The sequence below is a fragment of the Cyprinus carpio genome, chromosome A8 (genome assembly GCF_018340385.1).
Source record: "Cyprinus carpio isolate SPL01 chromosome A8, ASM1834038v1, whole genome shotgun sequence".
Lineage (NCBI taxonomy): Eukaryota > Metazoa > Chordata > Actinopteri > Cypriniformes > Cyprinidae > Cyprinus > Cyprinus carpio.
This window is the reverse complement of record NC_056579.1, coordinates 19,992,788-20,013,828: the sequence shown is the minus strand read 5'-3', so window position 1 is coordinate 20,013,828 and position 21,041 is coordinate 19,992,788. Positions and strand designations below refer to the sequence as shown.

Sequence of the window (21,041 nt, the reverse complement as noted above, 5' to 3'; positions counted from 1 at the left end):
GCAACAGGTTCAAGTTGGTCTTGCAATTTTGCTGTTGACCAACAGAGAACTGCTTAGTTTGAAAGAGACTTTGTGCGAGTGGTGCTTTATACATCGCTACACTATTTTTTCAAAATTTCACTAATGTGGTCGTACAACTGCTCTGTTTCTTCCTCCAGCACTGCTCTTCCCTTTCAGTTCTTCCTGTCCCTGTTGTTCATATGTGGTTGCCCACTTGAAAAACCTTGGTTATGAGGCAGGATTTGACCTCTGACCCTGTGCCCTGCTCAACCCTTGGGTGAGATGAGGGTGCAAGACCATAGTGAGGCTGTGCTGAAGCTGGGAGATACTCATCAGGTGGCCATAACACAAGCCCTGCTCCAAACCTGTACTCTGGGCCTCGTAACCGCTAGTGTGCAGCCGGCCCATCTGCCCTGTTATTATGGCCATAGAGCTAGTGTCTCTTAAAATACACATCAGAGCGCAAGTACACACTGTAGTGTGGCTCAGAGTATACATTACAACACCATCAAACACTAGTGTACTCTAAAGCACACATCTCGGCACATCTCGAACGGTCGCAACCAGTGTTGGGGAAAGTTACTTTTAAAAGTAATGCATTGCAATATTGCGTTACTCCCCAAAAAAGTAACTAATTACGTTACTTAGTTACTTTTTATGGAAAGTAATGCATTACGTTTTGAAATCTGACAAGGTAAAAACATGAGCAGGGGCTTGATTGTTTTTAATATAAGAAGTTCTATTTATAGCAAATGTTAAAGCCTTTTCACACCAAGAAGTGTGATGAATAAACCTCAGGCTGAAGGAAAAAAAAGTAAATTCACGTCTCCTGTACAATAGCACACAGGAGAAGAAGGTTTCAACACTCTTCAGCAATTAAAAAAACAATGTGCAATGTAAGCACAACTGTTAGTTTTATCTAAAGTCATTTTTGCTCATTAGTATGGTTGAACTGGATCATCAAAGGTCAGCAAGCAAAGACACTAGTTAATTTAAAATGGGATTTTAGATACACCTTGTGTTATTTAACATTAATTATTGAGGTTTGTGTCATATTCTAAGTTTGCATTTCACTGTTTTAATTAATTTTGATGAATACTAACTCTAAATTTTTTGTGTGAGTAGGATTAATTTAATACACCATTCACATTTAGTCTAGAACTACATCATGTTCAACAAACACAACGCTTCCTGTACTTCTGATTTCTCCCAATAGGGGACATTTGTCAGTCAATAAATGGAAAAAAAAGACAAAAAACAAAGAAACTGGCGTTACTTTTTTGAAAAAAACGTAACTCAGGATATTTCCTTGTAAATAAAAAAGTAATGCGTACTTTTTACTAGTTACTTGAAAAAAGTAATCTGATTACGTAACTCGAGTTACTTGTAATGCGTTACCCCCAACACTGGTCGCAACACAAGTACTTATTAACTAAAGTCAGTTTTCTTTCTTTTATAAACCATGTATTATGCTGCAATTCCTAATAAAGTTAATGGTAAACTGGCATTTTATTTACTCACCACAACCCATTTTTATTCACATTTGGCACTTTTTTAGACCCTGTGAACAGAACTACAAAATAAAACCCCTAAAATAGTGATTAGCTAAAAATAATACATATTAGTGCAATCTTTCTGACAAAGCAAAATGCTTTGCACATAACACAATTCCCTACTCATACACAAATGAAAACACTTTCATTTCACTCATAATTTGGACTGTGTCCTTGAAACAAATGCTGCTATAATTTTTTCTCCATGTTTTTTTCCACCATGAATCACTCAAGAAGGAACCACTGGAATGTTATTTTTGATATCTTGTTGTCATCACACAACCCATTCATACATTAAAAGGATCATATAATGCGACTGAAATTTTTCCTTTCTCTTGGAGTGTTACAAGCTCTTGGTGCATAAAGAAGATCTGTAAAGTTGCAAAGACTTAAGTCTCAAATCCAAAGAGATATTCTTTATAAAAGTTAAGAGTCAACCACACCCCCCTAAAATGGCTCGTTCTAACACGCCCCTACATGTCTACGTCACTGTGTGGGAAGATTTGCATAATGTCGCCCAAATGTTCACACAAAGAAAGAAGGCGTAACTTTGATTCTCTCTGTTGCCGCCAGCGCCATGTTGTGGAGACACTGTGTGTTTCATTGTGAAAGCGAAACTACTTTGTTTGGCCTTCCAAAAGAGGACATGACTAGAAATCAGTGTTTAAGTTGTATTTACAACACCATTCCAGAACAGTTCAACCCAAATATTCAGATGTGTGCAGCGCATTTTGCGGAGGACGAGGACTGTTTCCTGGGAGAGTAGCCTACAATTCCGGTGTCTGTTTATAAAAAGTCACTCAATACCAAAAAGTCAAATACAATCAGTTTATACTAACTCACAGCCTGTAAGTACGTTTACATTTTTAAAGAATATGCCACTGATGATTCAAACGTGAGTTTTGAGCAGTGTAGAGTAGCGCTTGTTTGTCGTTTCTCTGATCACAAATGCAGACATGGTTTTATGTTTATGTAGCGTGATGCACAACGCAACGAAATGCGTAAAAAGACAGTATAAGTTATTATAATCAGTAATTATGTCTCCAAATCATTGTAGCGACATTTTGGAAATTCTGAGCAGTATGCAAGCGGCGTACAATCTTCTGTATCAGCTGCGCCACAAGGATATGTTTTTTACGTGTATTTACGCTTTGGTTTGAAAGCAAACAGCGCATCGGCGCAGCACTGCTGACACAGAAGAGCGTACGCCATCTGCGTACTGCTCAGATTTGCCAAAATGGTGCTACACTGATTTGGAGAGACACAGAGGAGAGGAATTGTTGAATAAAGTCTTTATTTTTGTTTTCTTTGTGTACAAAAAGTATTCTCGTCACTTTATAACGTTACGGTTGAATCACTGATGGCAGATGGAGTATTCTGATGATGCATTTCGTACTTTCTTGGACTTTGACACTGTTATTTATTTGGCAATCTATGGGACAGTCACAAGCCTCCCTGTTTTCATCCAAAATATCTTAAATTGTGTTCCGAAGACGAACAAAGCTTTTACGGGTTTGGAACGACATGGGGGTACTCCATTTGGGATGGAGTAACCCTTTAAGGGGCGTAACATTTCCATCACATGCTTAAGGAATTCAGCCAATCACAATGAACTGGATAGCTGGCCAATCAGAGCACACCTTGCTTTTCAGAACGATGAGCTTTGTAAAAATCGACACGTTTCAGAAAGGCGGGACATAGAGGAGCAACAATAATGTACATTATATGGAAAATAATGTGTTTTTTAACCTTAAACCGCATAAACACATTGCATTGCACCAAACACACAAAATAATGTTCTTTTTTAGCAACGTCATATGACCCCTTTAAGACCTAGACACAGTGTTGTTTGCACTGTTACCGGGCTGAATTACATTATAATGCATTTCTGGAATTCTCCACCTTGATTCAAACACCCACATGCACATAAAACCACCTTTAATGCCTGAGAATGGCAGCAGGTTTTCATTCACACAATGTTGGCATACGCCACAATGTTGTTTTGCAAAGCTGTATAGGAGAAAAGTATTTGTTAACTGTAATATAGGCTGGTAAAAGACACAAGCATAAGACTTGTACTACTAATACCACTTCTGCAGACAAACAGTAACACTTTCATTTATCGAGGCCTCTAGTCGGGTCCGGCCTGCCTGCAAGCAAGACTTCAGAGTTACTCTAAAACTACATTAAACTGAAATAAAAATAAATAAATGAAAGCTAAATAGAAAATATATATATATAAAATAATAATAAAAATGACAAAAGCACAAAATTACTAAAACTTAAAATAAAAATTAAATAGTTGATGTAATAGAATTACTAAGACTGGAATAAAAATAAATGAAAGCTGAATAGAAATATTTAAAAAAAAAAAAAAACAATAAAAATTACAAAAGCACAAAATTACTAACCTTTGAGCCAAAATGAAAACTGGAAATGTAAAAATAAAACCTAATTCAAATATTAATAAATACTGTAATAGTATATAAATAATATTAAAATAACACTGAAAGTAAAAAAGGAAACAAAAAAAATAACATTCCAAGCCCATTACACAAACATAACAGGAAAATTTTTTACATTTTAATATAAAACATAATTCCAAGCCCACTTCATGAATGTAATACTGAGTAAAACTAAATATTCAGTGAGTAAAATAGGGAGGGCTATGTGACGTGGTTGGAGGGGCTGGTGACGTCATGTGACTGCAGCAGTTATTACATTCTTTTGGAAGATTAGAAAGACAAACATTTTTTTCTTTGGAAAACTGACTATGAACAGAGGAATGCTGCACGATAAGACTAGGAACGTGTCTTATGTAAACAGGGTCCACACCAAATCAATATTTGCTTTGCATGTAAAATGGGCTTTTCAAAGAAAAAATCTCTCTTCTTTGACAAGCCAAAAAAAGCTGTAAGATTAAATTTCAGCTCATACCATGTCAATAAATCTTTCATTAAGTGTTATTATATCATGTATAATGTGGTTACTGCAGGAGGGCTGGACTCACCCCGGGCTGCAGGAGGTCAGTAGAGCTGACTGAAATAGTGTCCTCTGTCGAATAAGCCTCAGCAGTGGTGCTTTCCCTGAGATCACTGAGGCCTCCAGAGGGACAGTTCATAATCATGTATTCCGCATCCTCTGCTAAACATAAAACACATACAATCATCATTTATTTACACAGAAAAAAACTCAAAATCCAAAGAAAAGCTATAAACTGCAGAATGAAGAGTTAAGCCTTTCATAACAGAGGTCATTTACGTATAAAAGTCTTAAAGATGTAGCAGTAAAGATGGTAAAGATGACCTTTTTACATGTAAGGGTTATATGAGAGCAGTTATCTCTGAAATGAACATCTGACCCTCTCAACCTCTCTGTGACCCTGCACTGACTCTCTTTACCCTGTAAATGCTCTCAGTTCAGCTCAGTCTCTACAGCTGCAGGTGGATCTCAGACATGAGAAAGCATATAAAACATGATGACTGTGTCGGAGCTGTGTGGCAGCAGCATGTGTGTGTGTGTGTGTGTGTGTGTGACCCTGGACCACAAAAGTCTTAAGTCGCTGGAGTATATTTGTAGAAATAGCGAAAAATACATTGTATGGGTCAGAATTATTGATTTTTTTTTTATGCCAAAAATCATTAGGAAATTAAGTAAAGATCATGTTCCATGAAGATATTTTGTAAATGACCTACTGTAAATATATAAAAACTTATTTTTTGATTAGTAATATGTATTGCTAAGAACTTGATTTGGACAACTTTAAAGGAGATTTTCTCAATATTTAGATTCCACATTTCCAACAATAGTTGCATCTCAGCCAAATATTGTCCGATCCTAACAAAACAAAAAAATCAATGGAAAGCTTATTTATTCAGCTTTCGGATGATGTACAAATCTTAATTTCGAAAAATTTACCCATATGACTGGTTTTGTGGTCCAGGGTCACATATAGACATTGAAGAAGATTCCTGTTTCAAATAAACACTGTTCTTTTGAACTTTTTATTCATCAAAGAATCCTGAAAAAATTATTCACAGTTTCCACAAAAATATTAAGCAGCGCCACTGTTTTCAACATTGATAATAAACAATTTCTTATATATTAAATATTTAAAATTAAATATTTCTTGAGCATCAAATCAGCATATTTTTATGATTTCTAAATGACCATGTGACACTGAAGACTGGCATAATGATGCTGAAAATTCAGCTTTGCATCATAGAAATAAATTACATTTTACAATATATTAAAATAGAAAACAGTTATTTTAAATTGTAATAATATTTCATAATATTACAGTTTTTACTGGATTTTTTATCTAATAAATAGTGAGCAAACTTCAAAAACATCAAAAAATCTCACAAACCCATACCTTTTCAACAGTAGTGCATATTTGCATATACAATTTACAAATTGACTTCATATATTCAAGTGGTCACCTGGTGCGTCCTTATTGTCCTGTAGTTTATTTAGCAGCTCTGAGATGGATTTCTTCTGGGCCTGAGCGATATAACTGAGATTTTCACTGTCCAGAAGCAGCAAGAACGCCTGCAGGTCTGAAACCAGCCGAGCCAGCACTGCAAAATCACAGAAAAAATTCATTATGTATCAATATACATGAATCATTTTCACACTTATACTATACTCCTTGGTTTTTCTTTCTTTTCTTTGCACGTCCCATAGTTTCCCTCAAGCTCTTCATTGACACTGTTTATAATTATTTAATATTTATTTAAATTGTAAGTATTTTTTATCATAAACACATGATGGATTTTAATTGTTCATAGTCTTTGCCTGCAACTTTTGAAATTCAGAGACGAAGGCATGATGACAAGTTTCCAAAACCAATTTCAATTTATTTAACAAAAAGCAGAAAGGTGAAACCTGCCCTAAAAGTGCTGTAGTTGAAGAAACATCCAAATATGTCCAAATGCACATGAAGGGGAAATAGCTATGTTATGAAGTTATAAATATATCTATATCCAAAATGAATGAACAGGAATGCAGTCAAAAACTATGAATGCAGCCTGACTAACCTGTAATAGCTACAGCTCTGTTTACAGGCGCGGTCTGTGTTCAATTTATTAACCCACAAAAGTAAACAGCGGTGCTGATTGAATTAGGTGAGATTTTCAATTATTCCTTCAAGACGCTGATATTATGACCGAAGCGGAGGACTCCTAAACTGCTGATTTATTTACTCTCTCAGCTATATACATGTGCTGCTCCATGCTGCTTTGCATTATTTATACTAAAGTGACTTTATAACAAGGTTAGAGTGCATTGCTGCTGCCGAAGCCATTCATCACATTAGACTCGTATCCACACAAACATCAACACGTGTGCCTCTAACACACACGCTGAAGCTTCAAGAGTCATTTTAATATTGAATCAAATGCATTTCTATCATCCAGAATGGCTGGAATTGTAACCAGTGCCTACAGATTTTCGATCCTGCTGTGATATTTGGTGATTTGAGGAGGAAAGAGGCCTCTACCTGTTTTATAATGGTTTAAAGTGAGGCCTGCGCTCTGTCTTGCCCTTATTATGTTGGCTACAGACAACCAGGCCACTGTTCGAGCCCTTACCACAGTAAACACACAGAGACTCCACACACTGTGTATATTACACACACACACATCAGTGGGCCTTTGTGCTGCTCTCAGTCCTCTCTCACTCTTTCTCTCACATAATCAGTACACTTTTAAAAAGTACACTTATAGTGTCAAATTAAATGTTTTACTTTAAAGTACATCATTACGTTTTAATTATCTTTTGTCATGCATTAATGAAGTACATTTTGATGTGTTGACTAATAACATACTAAAGCACATGTAAAGTACTTAATTATAACTGTAGATTGTATTTCAATATTACATTTAAAATGAATCTATTTCAAATGGCCACTTTCTCATTAAAAATGTGTAATTCTAAAAACAAAATATTTAAACACAACAAAAAAAGCTTCAAAAGAAATGACATTAAAGTGTATTTTAGTTATAATAAATGCTTGTCAGTACATTCAGCAGTACACTTTAACCATATTCCAAAGACAACAAATGTAATTTTGAAATTACATATAAAGATGTACTTAAGTCTTAATTAAGTTGGTCCAAAAATCACTCTTATGTTCAACTAACTGCATTTACTATAAATTAAAACTATAATACATTTTTATGTAATTGCAGTTAACATGCAATTACTGTAAGTGGTCTGAAAACATTACATTCAGTTCTTAACACTTGATGGTTAAATCATAATGTCAGACATTACTAGTCTGTCATTATATGTCAGTACAATCTCTCTTTGGTGACCTTTACACAGGCCAGCTGTTGTGATAGAGCTGAATGGACCTTTGAAAAGATCTCTGTAGGGAACCACATAAAGACCTGCATGATGCTTCTGAAACACACGGGTACTGTTATTTCACAACTCATTTAAAAATTGTTTTCAGTCCTTATCTGTTAGCGCTGAGGAATCTACAGCACATGTTAGCGTACTAAATGTATAAACAGCAAATATAATTTAACATAAAACATAATAACTAAATGTTTAATCAGCAAATGTTAAATTTACATCAACGAAAAAGTCTGATCACTAAATATTGAAAACTCACTCATTTTAAAAATCACATTAGCGATTACTTCTTCAAGATAATCAGATAATCCTTTTGTAGCAAAGGTCGCTGAGAAAGCATGCTAGCGGTAGGATACTACAGCAGGCTAATTGACTAGTAATTTGCAGATAGCAAAATAATCAGATAATGTTATCGGCTAACAGTACAGCAAGTTGGAGGAAATCGTGGAGACAGAAGAAAAGTTCAAACGTGGCTCTTTATCTGAGGCCGAGCTTTTATCATTTGCCAGCGAAAGGATCACAGGATTCAAGTGGTGCAGTTTCAAAGGATGTGTCTCTTTGACTTTTCTTTATAATCAAATCTTACTGAAACCTGCAGTCAATAGAAAATCAGCAGCTTTGACTACAAAAAATTAAGTTTAAATAAGTAACTCACTAATAATTATTTGCACCTAGTACATGAGGCCTATTGTTATCATCCAGAGCAAGGTTGGTCAAATAAAACACAAATGCACAGTGATACATTTATAAACTTCTGAGCTTGAACAGAAACTGAACTTCTGCTCTGTGCAAACCAATGCTCTCGGTTCACACTGTCTGTTTTCCCAAATAGGGTACCAGAGCTGAGCATCTCAGTTGTGTCTATTCTGAACTCAGTCCCATGTCTGAAGGGTGCAGTGGTGGTTTAGGGCTCCGGCTGTGGCTTCATCTCCTGGGAGTAAACATCTGAATTCCCATGGGTTTATACGGGGTCATGGGTGAGTACAATGCCTCAGCAGCGCTGCTCAAACAAACATTTCAAGAACTGAATGTAAAAAGAGCCATAAAAATGCAGTAAATCCCACCACAACACATGTACTGTAACTTTCTCAGATCAAGAAAAATAGAGATATATCTTATAGATGTATCTTATAGATATCTGTAAGAATCACTGATATATTGCTAACAGATATGCAGGCCCACATATAATCTGTTGACTTTTTGCTGTTATTGGGTAGATTTTGAGGGAAAACTTTGTACATGATGGTCATTCTATCGATGAGTCAAAGACAAATTTGCAAGATAAAGTAAAAATATTTTTGACTTGACAAGATTTGCCATGAAATGTCAAGTGGTATGACCATCATGTTAAAAATAATGACATTTTCCTTATTCATCTTAATTTTTATTTATTTAAAAAAACGATTTTAAATGTAAGGAACTGTGTTTTAAAATAAATTTCTGAATTATTAATTCAGAAATATAAAATGTTTTGGGTAGTCACTCCATATTTTACAAATTGTAAGAGACTTTTTGACTGTGTTGGTGTACAAAAGGTTTTGACATATTGTTATTTATGAAATATTATGCAATTTTAAAATATTTTTTATAGATAATGCAAAAAAACAAATAATAATAATAATCTATAACCTTTAAAATAAATATTTGAGTTTTTTCCATGACATTTTTATGCCATCAAAATAATTTAAAAAATATATATATATTATTAATTATTAATAAGAAATGTAGATAGAAAGATAGAAATGTTTTATTTATTTTATTTTATTTATTTAACTTTTTACATATATTTATTTATTTATTTGAATAAATGAATAAATCCAACAACAAAAAAGACCATCTTGCCATCAAGCAAAATCAAACATTTTAACTTTTTAGCCCTGCTACTGAATTTACAATACAGCAGAGTGTATATTATCCAGTAACTTTGGATTTTGCAAACACAAAGTAACATAAACAACAAATGAATGCAAATAAAAGATGTGTGTGAAAGTACAGCTCAACAGTATACACAAAATGCTAAAAAGCTGTTTTTCGTCAGGGGTTGTAAAGGAGATGGCAAATATCACATACAGTAGCAGCTATTCCAGAAAGCTTCCTGTAAAAAACAGATTTCTGTTTTCATTTATCGAACACACTGACCTTCAGACATGACAGAGCTGGAGATGGAGTGCTAACAGTAAAGTCATTAAGCAAACAGAGCTCCAGCCAGATGTCAATGGCTGACTGTGACGGAGGCTCTCTGCCCTTCAGATTCTCATTCTCAAGGTCTCAGTCTTCACACTACCCTCTTTTCTTCTCCAAACTCTCACTGTGGCAAATTTCTCACTGCTACACTGTATTGGCAACTTTAGACCATTTTCCATTTTTGAGCAGATGATCAATGACAGTCTTCATTTGCGTTTGTGAGAATAAAAAAAATTAATAAAAAAATTTAAGGTGTTAATATGATATTTTCACATTTGATTCCTTTGACGCTCCACTGTTTCTCATAGACTTGAGCCAATAACAACTGTCTGCTAAGAAGTCACTCCACCCATTCTCTCTTGGTGCAGGAAATGTAAAATGTGTGGAGGATAAATATTGAGCATTGTCATAACGACGTTTCAAAGGCAAAAAAATCCAGCTACTGTCTTCCTTCGAAATCAAACACACACAGACCTGAATCCTTTATCACTTCCAGGTTCTGGTTTCTGAAGTCTTTTCTTCTACACTTTTTAAAAATAAAGGTTCTTTATTGGCATCAATGCTTCCATGAAGAACTTTTGACATCTATGGAGGGTTTTTTTTTCCTTTTTTTTTCTTTAAGTTCTTTAAGGAACCAAAAGTGGTTCTTCTATGGCATCACAGCAGAACCCCACCTTTTGGAACCTATTTTTAAAAGTGTACCTTTATTTTCTTTGGAGCAAACTACTGTACCTTGCTATTAATGTACACAACCTGAAGAGGAAAACCTTGACTTGATGGTATGTCTCGCTGTACATTCAATTCTAATTACTGATAGAGCCCTGACATCTCAGACACTAATACTGGATAATAAACTGTATTAACATCTTAAGACCCTGCTTCCTCATATGAGGACATTATATTTTTGTGAATTTCTCTGAGACTGTACATGCCACAGTTTTAAGTCTGGATGTCCTGTACAGAGTATCAAATGATTGGATGTTTCACCATGACCCCTCCCTCTCCTTGGTCATCAAAAATGTCTGAAATTACAAACCCGATTCCAGTTGGGACACTGTACAAATTGTGAGTAAAAAAGGAATGGAATAATTTACAAATCTCATAAACTTGTATTTTATTCACAATAAAATATAGATAACATATCAAATGTTGAAAGTGAGACATTTTGAAATGTCATGCCAAATATTGGCTCATTTTGGATTTCATGAGAGCTACACATTCCAAAAAAGTTGGGACAGGTAGCAATAAGAGGCCGGAAAAGTTAAATGTACATATAAGGAACAGCTGGAGGACCAATATTCAACTTATTAGGTCAATTGGCAACATGATCGGGTATAAAAAAAGCCTCTCAGAGTGGCAGTGTCTCTCAGAAGTCAAGATGGGCAGAGGATCACCAATTCCCCCAATGTTGCGGCGAAAAAATAGTGGAGCAATATCAGAAAGGAGTTTCTCAGAGAAAAATTGCAAAGAGTTTGAAGTTATCATCATCTACAGTGCATAATATCATCAAAAGATTCAGAGAATCTGGAACAATCTCTGTGCGTAAGGGTTAAGGCAGGAAAACCATACTGGATGCCCGTGATCTTCGGGCCCTTAGACGGCACTGCATCACATACAGGAATGCTACTGTAATGGAAATCACAACATGGGCTCAGAAATACTTCCAGAAAACATTGTCAGTGAACACAATCCACCGTGCCATTCGCCGTTGCCGGATAAATCTCTACAGGTCAAAAAAGAAGCCATATCTAAACATGATCCAGAAGCGCAGGTGTTTTCTCTGGGCCAAGGCTCATTTAAAATGGACTGTGGCAAAGTGGAAAACTGTTCTGTGGTCAGACGAATCAAAATTTGAAGTTCTTTTGGGAAAACTGGGACGCCATGTCATCCGGACTAAAGAGGACAAGGACAACCCAAGTTGTTATCAGCGCTCAGTTCAGAAGCCTGCATCTCTGATGGTATGGGGTTGCATGAGTGCGTGTGGCATGGGCAGCTTACACATCTGGACAGGCACCATCAATGCTGAAAGGTATATCCAAGTTCCAGAACAACATATGCTCCCATCCAGACGTCGTCTCTTTCAGGGAAGACCTTGCATTTTCCAGCATGACAATGCAAGACCATATACTGCATCAATTACAACATCATGGCTGCGTAGAAGAAGGATCGGGGTACTGAAATGGCCAGCCTGCAGTCCAGATCTTTCACCCATAGAAAACATTTGGTGCATCATAAAGAGGAAGATGCGACAAAGAATACCTAAGACAGTTGAGCAACTAGAAGCCTGTATTAGACAAGAATGGGACAACATTCCTATTCCTAAACTTGAGCAACTTGTCTCCTCAGTCCATTTGCAGACTGTTATAAAAAGAAGAGGGGATGCCACACAGTGGTAAACATGGCCTTGTCCCAACTTTTTTGAGATGTGTTGATGCCATGAAATTTAAAATCAACTTATTTTTTCTCTTAAAATGATACATTTTCTCAGTTTAAACATTTGATATGTCATCTGTGTTGTATCCTGATTAAAATATTGAAATTTGAAACTTCCACCATCATTGCATTCTGTTTTTATTCACAATTTGTACAGTGTCCCAACTTTTTTGGAATCAGGCTTGTAATTTAGTGACACTCTTATGGAAATATGATCATATTTTGTAATTATCATTTAAATCTGTCTAATTTTTAAACTATGTGTCATAAATCAACATATTACGAAACAGGACATCAAACACATACACATACTAATACAACGACACCAAAACCAAAATCATTACTAATACTTATATTCATAACAAAAAAAAATCGAAAAAATTAAAAAACAATATTCCAATAATCAAATAAATATTATATATTATTATAAAAATCTTGTAAATTATGACTCCCATTATTACACTTCTTTTTTCATTACATGTTGCCCCAAAAACACATTAATATCCAAGTTAGATTTTGTTTATAGATAAATTGTATATAATGAGAAAACCCGTTTATGGTCATTTTACACACATTTTGCAGAAAGAAAAATGGTATAGTGAATCATTCTGTTATAACCAAGTTGAGAATCATCTTTATATAAAGTTTGGTAAAAAAAAAAAAATATTGAAAACTGAAAATGTATTGGTGATTTAAAAATTCAGTTGTTTTTGCCTACGCATGTTAATTCATGTCTCTTTATTTTTCTAAAGAAATTGAGTCCCGATGACCTACCAAGGATATAGCATAAGTTATGAATGAAATATCTTTACATTTTTTTTTACATAATTTTTAATGCACTAAACAATGTAAAGACATGGAAAAAACTATTTTTTTCCCTAAAACTTTATGTGGAATATATAGTGAAAGTGAAAGTGACGTGACATACAGCCAAGTATGGTGACCCATACTCAGAATTCGTGCTCTGCATTTAACCCATCCAAAGTTCACACACACAGCAAGTGAACACACACCCAGAGCAGTGGGCAGCCATTTATGCTGCGGTGCCCGGGGAGCAGTTTGGGCGTTCGGTGCCTTGCTCAAGGGCACCTCAGTCGTGGTATTGCCGGCCCAAGACTTGAACCCACAACCCTAGGGTTAGGAGTCAAACTCTCGAACTCTCTCTATATATTCTACAGATCCATCTGATTAGTTACCAATCAGTGGGTATGTTTACATGGACATCAGTAATCTAATTATTTACATTATTCTGAATAAGAGAATATAATGATTAAGGTGTTTACATGAGTTGTTTAGAATATTCCTTTCATGTTTCCGTTTTACATGTTTTAATACATAGATCGATTAATGGCAAACATCATTACGTTCCCACATAATGCCATCCAACGTTCCCTCCATATCAACATACAGTTCATCTTCGGTACTATACAGTTTTGGGTGTTTCAGTTTTAATTTTACGAAAGCTTCAAGTGCAGTTAATTATATGTCATGCTATACGTGCAAACAGACGATGGCAGATAAAAATGTGACTTCTTGCTTGAAGCCATGCTCTTTTGTTTGCCATCAAACGGTTGACCTCTGCCGTGTCTGAGAGAGTACCAGCTAGATTATTGGACAGTTTTGGTGAGTGTGGAGGTGAATTCACTGTGTCTCTTGATCTTGCCAGTATGTATTTCGTCTTCTTCAGTCTTGTTAAAGCCTCCCAGCCTCCCTCTCCCACCACCTCCCCAGACTGCCATTATGAGTGCTCTGTTTTATGTTGGTTTCTGTGCTGTCCTCAGTCCTCCTCATCGGCTCCACCTGGGTCGGTTGTAAAGAGCAGCATTCCAGCTTTGTGACTATTCATACCGAATTCTTGATGGCACGAGCCTGAACCAGTGATGTGATGCTCAAACACATGCTGATGTAAACAAAACGATTGCGCTGATTGACGCATCTGTGAAATTGGAGATTGTGAAATAAAAATAACTCATTTTTGAAAATTTGCTCATTGTGGCTCATTTTGCCAGCACAGGTCCTATATAGATGAAAAAAAAATTCTGGATAGATAAATAGAAAGTTCAAAAGAACTTGTTTAAAAACATAACTTTACAAACTAATAAAAAACAAAACAAAAGAATTATACATTTAAAAATAATAAAAAATATATACTAATTAAAATGCATAATTGTCAACAGATTTTTTTTCCAGTAGGTTTTCACAACCTTAAGACAAGGATTATTTTTTTCTGTCTGTGAACACTAAAAAGTCAAAGTGATATTTTACATAGAAAGCGATACTGAACATTTTGTACCCATTTCACATAAACCATCCATAAACTGTTTGACGAGGAAAATTGCTATACACTTTGTACAAGTTGTACTCTGTAATTTCATTATCTCTATATTTAACCTTCCCTCTCCATGACTGAACGGTAAAGAAAAATAGTTTCATCATTTGAGAGCATTTGCTTTTAAATCTCTTTATATTAATTCATCAGCATAAACTCACATGTGGACCTTCTGCATCTTTATACTAACAAAAATGTTTTGCATGCATAAACTACAAACAATTTACTTTTTTTACTACTCGATGTAAAATATCAGCCTTTCATCTTATGTTCTCACACAACAGTAGCTCCATTCATATTCATGAAAACATGACAAGCACTTCAGGCTCATTGTAGAGATGTCACGTTCTGTGAGGGGGCGAGACCACCCTCTGCATTTGATTCATTAGCAAAACTAATGCCCTGAGGCACATGGGCGTCGCCAACATTTCGGAAATGCCTCGAACACCCACTCTGTGTTTTTGTGTTGGTGGGGACACAGAGAGTCATTTTGCGTTACTGCCCAAAATGCTTCAAAACTGTATATAACCTCTGGTCAACTGATTTGACCCCTTGTTGACAGCTGACCCTTTTGTCTGACACAATAGAAACTCTCTCTGAAAAGGAAAAATGAATTAAAATCTCAAAGAGAGGTTCATGGGAATACACTAGTTCTAAGCACGATCAAAAGCAATCACAACACAGACACACTAGACTGCCAGAATCAAGGGAGACATTACTATGTTCTTTCTAATGTTTTGCAAATATTAATTTAACTTTTTGCGCTCTAGCAGTTAATAAACAAAATGGCATGCATCTTGAGGAAGAACACTGCAGCCAAATATGTTATGATATATTCTCAGTCTGGTTTTCTTCTGATTTTCTTTAAGACAGAGAGTCTTCAGATATACTCTGACTTTCTGGGCCTTGGTGCTCAAGTGGAAAACACGGGTTTGAATCTGCTTGCAACAGGTTCCCATTTCTTCCTGTCATATCTCTCACCATAGCCATCCATTAAAAAAAGTGTTGAGTACTGGTTTGTAATACAAGCTAAATATTATATATACACACACTGTCACGTTTGCTGCTACTGTACCGTGAAGGAGATGGAATGAGGAGACCAGGAGTACATCAACAAGGAATTTATTCCCATCACGGGGAATCACACGTAGCACAAGGAGTAGACAAACAATACCGGACCAAGGAATTGGAAACTGAACACTCTTTAAATACACAGACAAATGGGACTACAGACTAGACACACCTGGGATCAATGGAATAACAGAGGAAACACCTGGAATTAAATCAAGCAACACAATGGCGACAAGAAGGACCAAATATGGGCATGGAAGGCACATGAGGAGCAAAAAGTTTGTGACCTTTTGCAGTAGCTTGTTTCACCAATTCCATCCCAATCACCTCTGAATATGATGCATTATACTGAAAATACAAAATCTGCACTTGACTTGACCAAAGAAAATGAAGGGTACTGCAGAGTCTAATTGAATAACCCAGAGATGCTGAGAGTTTGATTTAAGAAGCACTGTCCTCACATTATCACCATATCCTGTGCCTGCAACATGTTGGCCACCAAAGCCTTTCAAGTGGCACTGTGTTTAGAAAATGAGTAAACAGAAAAAACACAGACATACACTCGCATCTAAATATGTTTAAACTGTACTATGGGGTGTAACCACACGATAACCAAACAATCAGAGACACAGGCCTCAAATCAGTGTCAGTTCAGTTACAGAACAGTGCATATTTTCCACACAGATTCCTACGGAAGAGGATTAGGGCCAAGCAATAGTAAAAAAAATAAAACCATCTCGAGATTAATGTCATTATAATGCGAGATTAAACTCATTAAATTTCAAGGAAAATGTCGAAATAAAATGTTGAGAATTAAATAATTAAATTTCGAGAATAAAGTAATTGTGTTTCACCAAAAAAAAAATTTAATTAAATGTTGAGAATAAACTCATTAAATTACGAGAAAAAAGTTAATTAGTTTTTATGCACCAAAATAACAACAAACAACATTTACCTACATTCACTACTGTTCAAAAGTGTTTTCTTTTCTTTAATAGCTGCTGAAAATTCAGCTTAGTCATTAAAGGTGATAACGCATACATTTTTAAATGTTGAATAATTACAGTAAGAAAAAAAGGTTATTTTTCACAATATTACAGCTTTTACCCTGTTTGTTTTCTTTTTCTTTAATATATTATATATATATATATATAAATTGTACTACCCTAGATTTAATACTGAATAAAAAATATATAAAAACACTGACAGTATGTATAAATGCAGCATTGGTGAACATAAGAGATTTTTTCCAAAAGCATAAAAAAAATCTTACCTACCCCAAACTTTTGAACTGTAGTGTATATTTTTATTGAAACAAAAAAGTAAAAACACAACAGAGCGGTTGTGACTTTATATCCCCTAATTGCAACTTTTTTTCTTTCAATTCAAACCTCAAATATCAACATATATACACATAAAAAAAAAAAAAACACATAAAAAAACATCCTCACTTCATCTTGCAGACCTTAGACTATACAGTAATTAACAGATCACGTGACCTCCATTGTCTTCACTCCCATAGATAGTCACTGTTCATTTATATGCACTTTCTAATGTTACACAAATATTAATTTAACTTAATATAACTTTTTGCTCTTTAACTAATGGCATGCAGCTTGAGGAAGAACACTGCAGCCGGATATGTTACGATATAGTCTCTTTTCTTCTGATTCTTAGTTAAAGAACAACAGAGAGTCTTCAGAAATACTCTAACTTTCTGAGCCTTGGTGCTCAAGTGAAAAATGAAGGTTTGAATCTGCTTGCAACAGATTGCCCTTTCTTCCTGTCATATCTCTAACCCTAGCCATCCATTACCGGACATGCAAACATCCAACTGTCAACAGTTGTTTCTTTTAAATTAATAAACAAAAAATATCAAAAAACCTGATTAATTGTAATGATTCAAACTTAACTGTGTTGTTTAATTTTATATCAGCAAACACAATCATTTTGAATATTTAGCAAATTTTGAATATATCTTCCAACTCTGATTGCGATTATGGAAAATGTCAAAAAATAAGTGCATAGAAGCTGAACAGTCATATTATCAGTGATGTCAGTTTTGTTTCTCAGCATGGTTTTAGTTTTTCAGAAACAGAAAGGAGTTTGGGAGGCGGTGGAGCAGCTCCTTTACTCCTGTCAGACCTCACACTGCACCGCCGCTGGTGAAATTAGCACTGCTCTCTGACCTTCACTTAAACAAACCGAGACACTCGCGCTTCTCCTGAGAGCTGGTCTGATGGAGAAACTGGAGGACTATTACTGACATTCCAGAACAATGACCAAATCTACACGACTACAACAACAAGTGCAATTACGAGAATTCAGCACTGAAATATTCAACACCTTTCTGTCTATTTGACTTATGAACAAGGTGTTTTTAGAAACGGTTGCTCTTTACAAGGGTGATGTATTTTAGAAGAGGTGATGTATGCTAGTTAGCAGAAGTTGAGGTGTGATCCCAGTGGGAGATCCCAGTCATTAGCAGTCAACTTTGACATAAAAGACAACTATTCAATGTGATTACTAGCCCAGTTAGTGATAACTGGTATAAAACTATTCAATGTGATTACTAGCCCAGTTAGTGATTAGGCTACTAACTGGTGGTTTTATACAAGTGACTCTCAGAGACAGTCAGCAACTTGGGATGGAGTATCTTGCTCAGTGGCTCAAAAAGACCCTTCTGAGATTCAAACCAACTACCTCACGAGTTAAAAAAAAAAAAAAAAGTTGTTTCTTAAGGAAAATGTCTGTGTAGATGATATGAAGACCATCTAATGTGGCCCATATTAAGCTGAAACTGGAGCACTGTACCCAGACTCTCCTAAAGATTACATACTGATGTGAAAACTGAAATACCTTTCTGCTTGTCCATCGCTGGAAATGCTCAAAGCGTCCAAGTGAGCTGTTCTCGTCCGCTTCCAGAGTTCATCGCTGAGTCTGTTCCTGGATGTGAAAACGATTTTAAAGTGGCGTTCTGTTAAATTCGAAGTTATATGAGAGTTGGGGGTCGGGCGACAGACAAACGAAAATAACAGCGAAACTGTCCAAATAAGCTACATTGTCAATATCCCCTCCACATCTCTCTGTATCACTGGACTCTCCGCCTCCAGATGCGCTTCTGTACAGCAGCTCCACATTGCCACCCCGCGGACAACAGAGATTACAACACACACAAAACCTGCGTGTATAGGAGGAGCTCGCAGTGATTTATCTGGGTGAGGCACTACATGTTAACCGTAAGAATACATAGACCCTGGTGACACAGTGATGGAAAAATATACAGTAAGTTGGAGGAACATTTATATATTTCAGCAGTATAAGGGGTAACGCATTACAAGTAACGCGAGTTATGTAATGAGATTACTTTTCCAAGTAACCAATAAAGTAACGCTTTTAAATTTACAAGAAAATATGAGTTACTTTGTTTTCCCATTTATTCACTGACACCTCTCCTGTCCCTGTGTTGAGAGAAATTGGGAGTGAGGCACTTCCTTCAGGCAGAGTCTTATTAATTTCACTTTTGGTGTGAAAGGGTATTTACAGGTGCCAAAAAATGTAACTTTCTGATTTTTTGTTATTAAAAATAAATAAGCAAGCCCAGCTCAGGTGACAAAAAGTAACACAAAAGTAACAAAATGCATTACTTTCCATAAAAAGTAACTAAGTAATGCAATTAATATACTCTTTGGGAGTATAGCAATATTTAAAGTAATATATATATATATATATATATATATATCACACACACACATACACACACATTATATATAAATATATACATATACCATAATTACATATATTCCTGTACTTGCTTGTAGCAGCAATATATATATATATATATACACACAGGGCATTCAGAAAGTATTCAGACCCCCTTCACTTTTTTTCAATTTGTTAAGTTTTTCTTAAGCAATTCTGCTTAAGTTCATGTACTTGCTTGTAACAGCAGCAATAACCTACAAATACAACAATAACCAACAGCAGCAGCAATTCAGCAACAGCGTAGCATATATATATATATATATATAGAGAGAGAGAGAGAGAGAGAGAGAGAGCGAGGAGATTTAGAGAGAGATAGAGAGAGAGAGAGGATATAGATTTTTTTTTTATAAGTAACTCTCTAAGACTGTATTCAGTTCATCTGCATTCATTGGGGAAAAAAAAATTGCATTAAATAATTTTTGCAAAGAATTCAAAATTTTCTACTTTTGCATCTCCAGGGGCTAATAAATAATTAAATACTTCTTCAATTTCGACTTAATCACATTTTCAATCAGTAAAAAGCAGACACAAAATGCTGTTAAAATCATAAACTTTATTGAACTGAATATTCATTCAAATTATTTGTTGAAATCATTAGTGAACCACTAACAAATCAAAATAATGAAACAACACTACCACTGCAATTAATAATAATAAAATCATAACAATACACTCACTTTAATAAATCCATTTTATTTTTTTCCCATTCATCACACTTTCACATAAAAAAGTAAAGAAGAAAACCACTATTCATGAAGTAGAGAAAAATGAATAAATTTTTAATAATTTCAAAAATTAAAACATGACAATCAAAATGTCAGATGCATGTACATGTGGGTTAAAAGAGCATATTTTCTTCTTGTGAAAACATTCACCCTTTTAGGTGTGTAAGAGTGAATCGAGTGCTTTAGGATGTAGTAACGGGTGCCTTGCAGCAAAATATTCCTAGCAAAATGTATTTCACAAAGAAGGCCTGACTTCTGAAGCCACAGATATTTTCAGGCAAGAAAAACACAACTGTAAGCTGCCACTGAAAAAAGTCATGACTGATCATAATTTCATGATTATTGTGTATTGTGATGATCATTTGATCATTTTGAGTTTGTGCCCTTTCAATCACACAAGAAAACATTTTAAATTGTAAAAAGTGTAAATCAAGTGTCAGACTGTGTTCACATAAAATATGTTGTCTGAAAGAACAACAAATAATACTATGGGTCTGTTAAATTGCATTTCTCTCGCCAGTAGAGTCACAAATTTCCTGTTGAGCAGTACTTCTACAAAAATGAATTTGGAATGTCTATTTTTGTACTTCTACTGTACATTCTCAAATTGATATATGTGTT

At 35.2% G+C, this 21,041-nt stretch overlaps 1 protein-coding gene across 2 annotated transcripts in view; it reads right to left on the bottom strand.

Moving 5' to 3' along the window:
- Positions 1 to 19,042, bottom strand: part of LOC109053930 (actin filament-associated protein 1-like 2) — a 39,872-nt gene extending 20,830 nt beyond the window's left edge. Inside the window, exons 1-3 of one of the 2 annotated variants that reach the window (XM_042762693.1) lie at positions 18,790 to 19,042; positions 5,996 to 6,133; positions 4,564 to 4,697 (exon numbers count right to left, since the gene is read on the bottom strand). In XM_042762693.1, the coding sequence (XP_042618627.1) occupies positions 4,564 to 4,697; positions 5,996 to 6,133; positions 18,790 to 18,805 (288 nt within the window). In that variant the 5' untranslated portion in view covers positions 18,806 to 19,042. The remainder of the gene's footprint in view (positions 1 to 4,563; positions 4,698 to 5,995; positions 6,134 to 18,789) is intronic. The other variant, XM_042762694.1, reaches the window with a different exon arrangement.
- Positions 19,043 to 21,041: the final 1,999 nt, after the last annotated feature.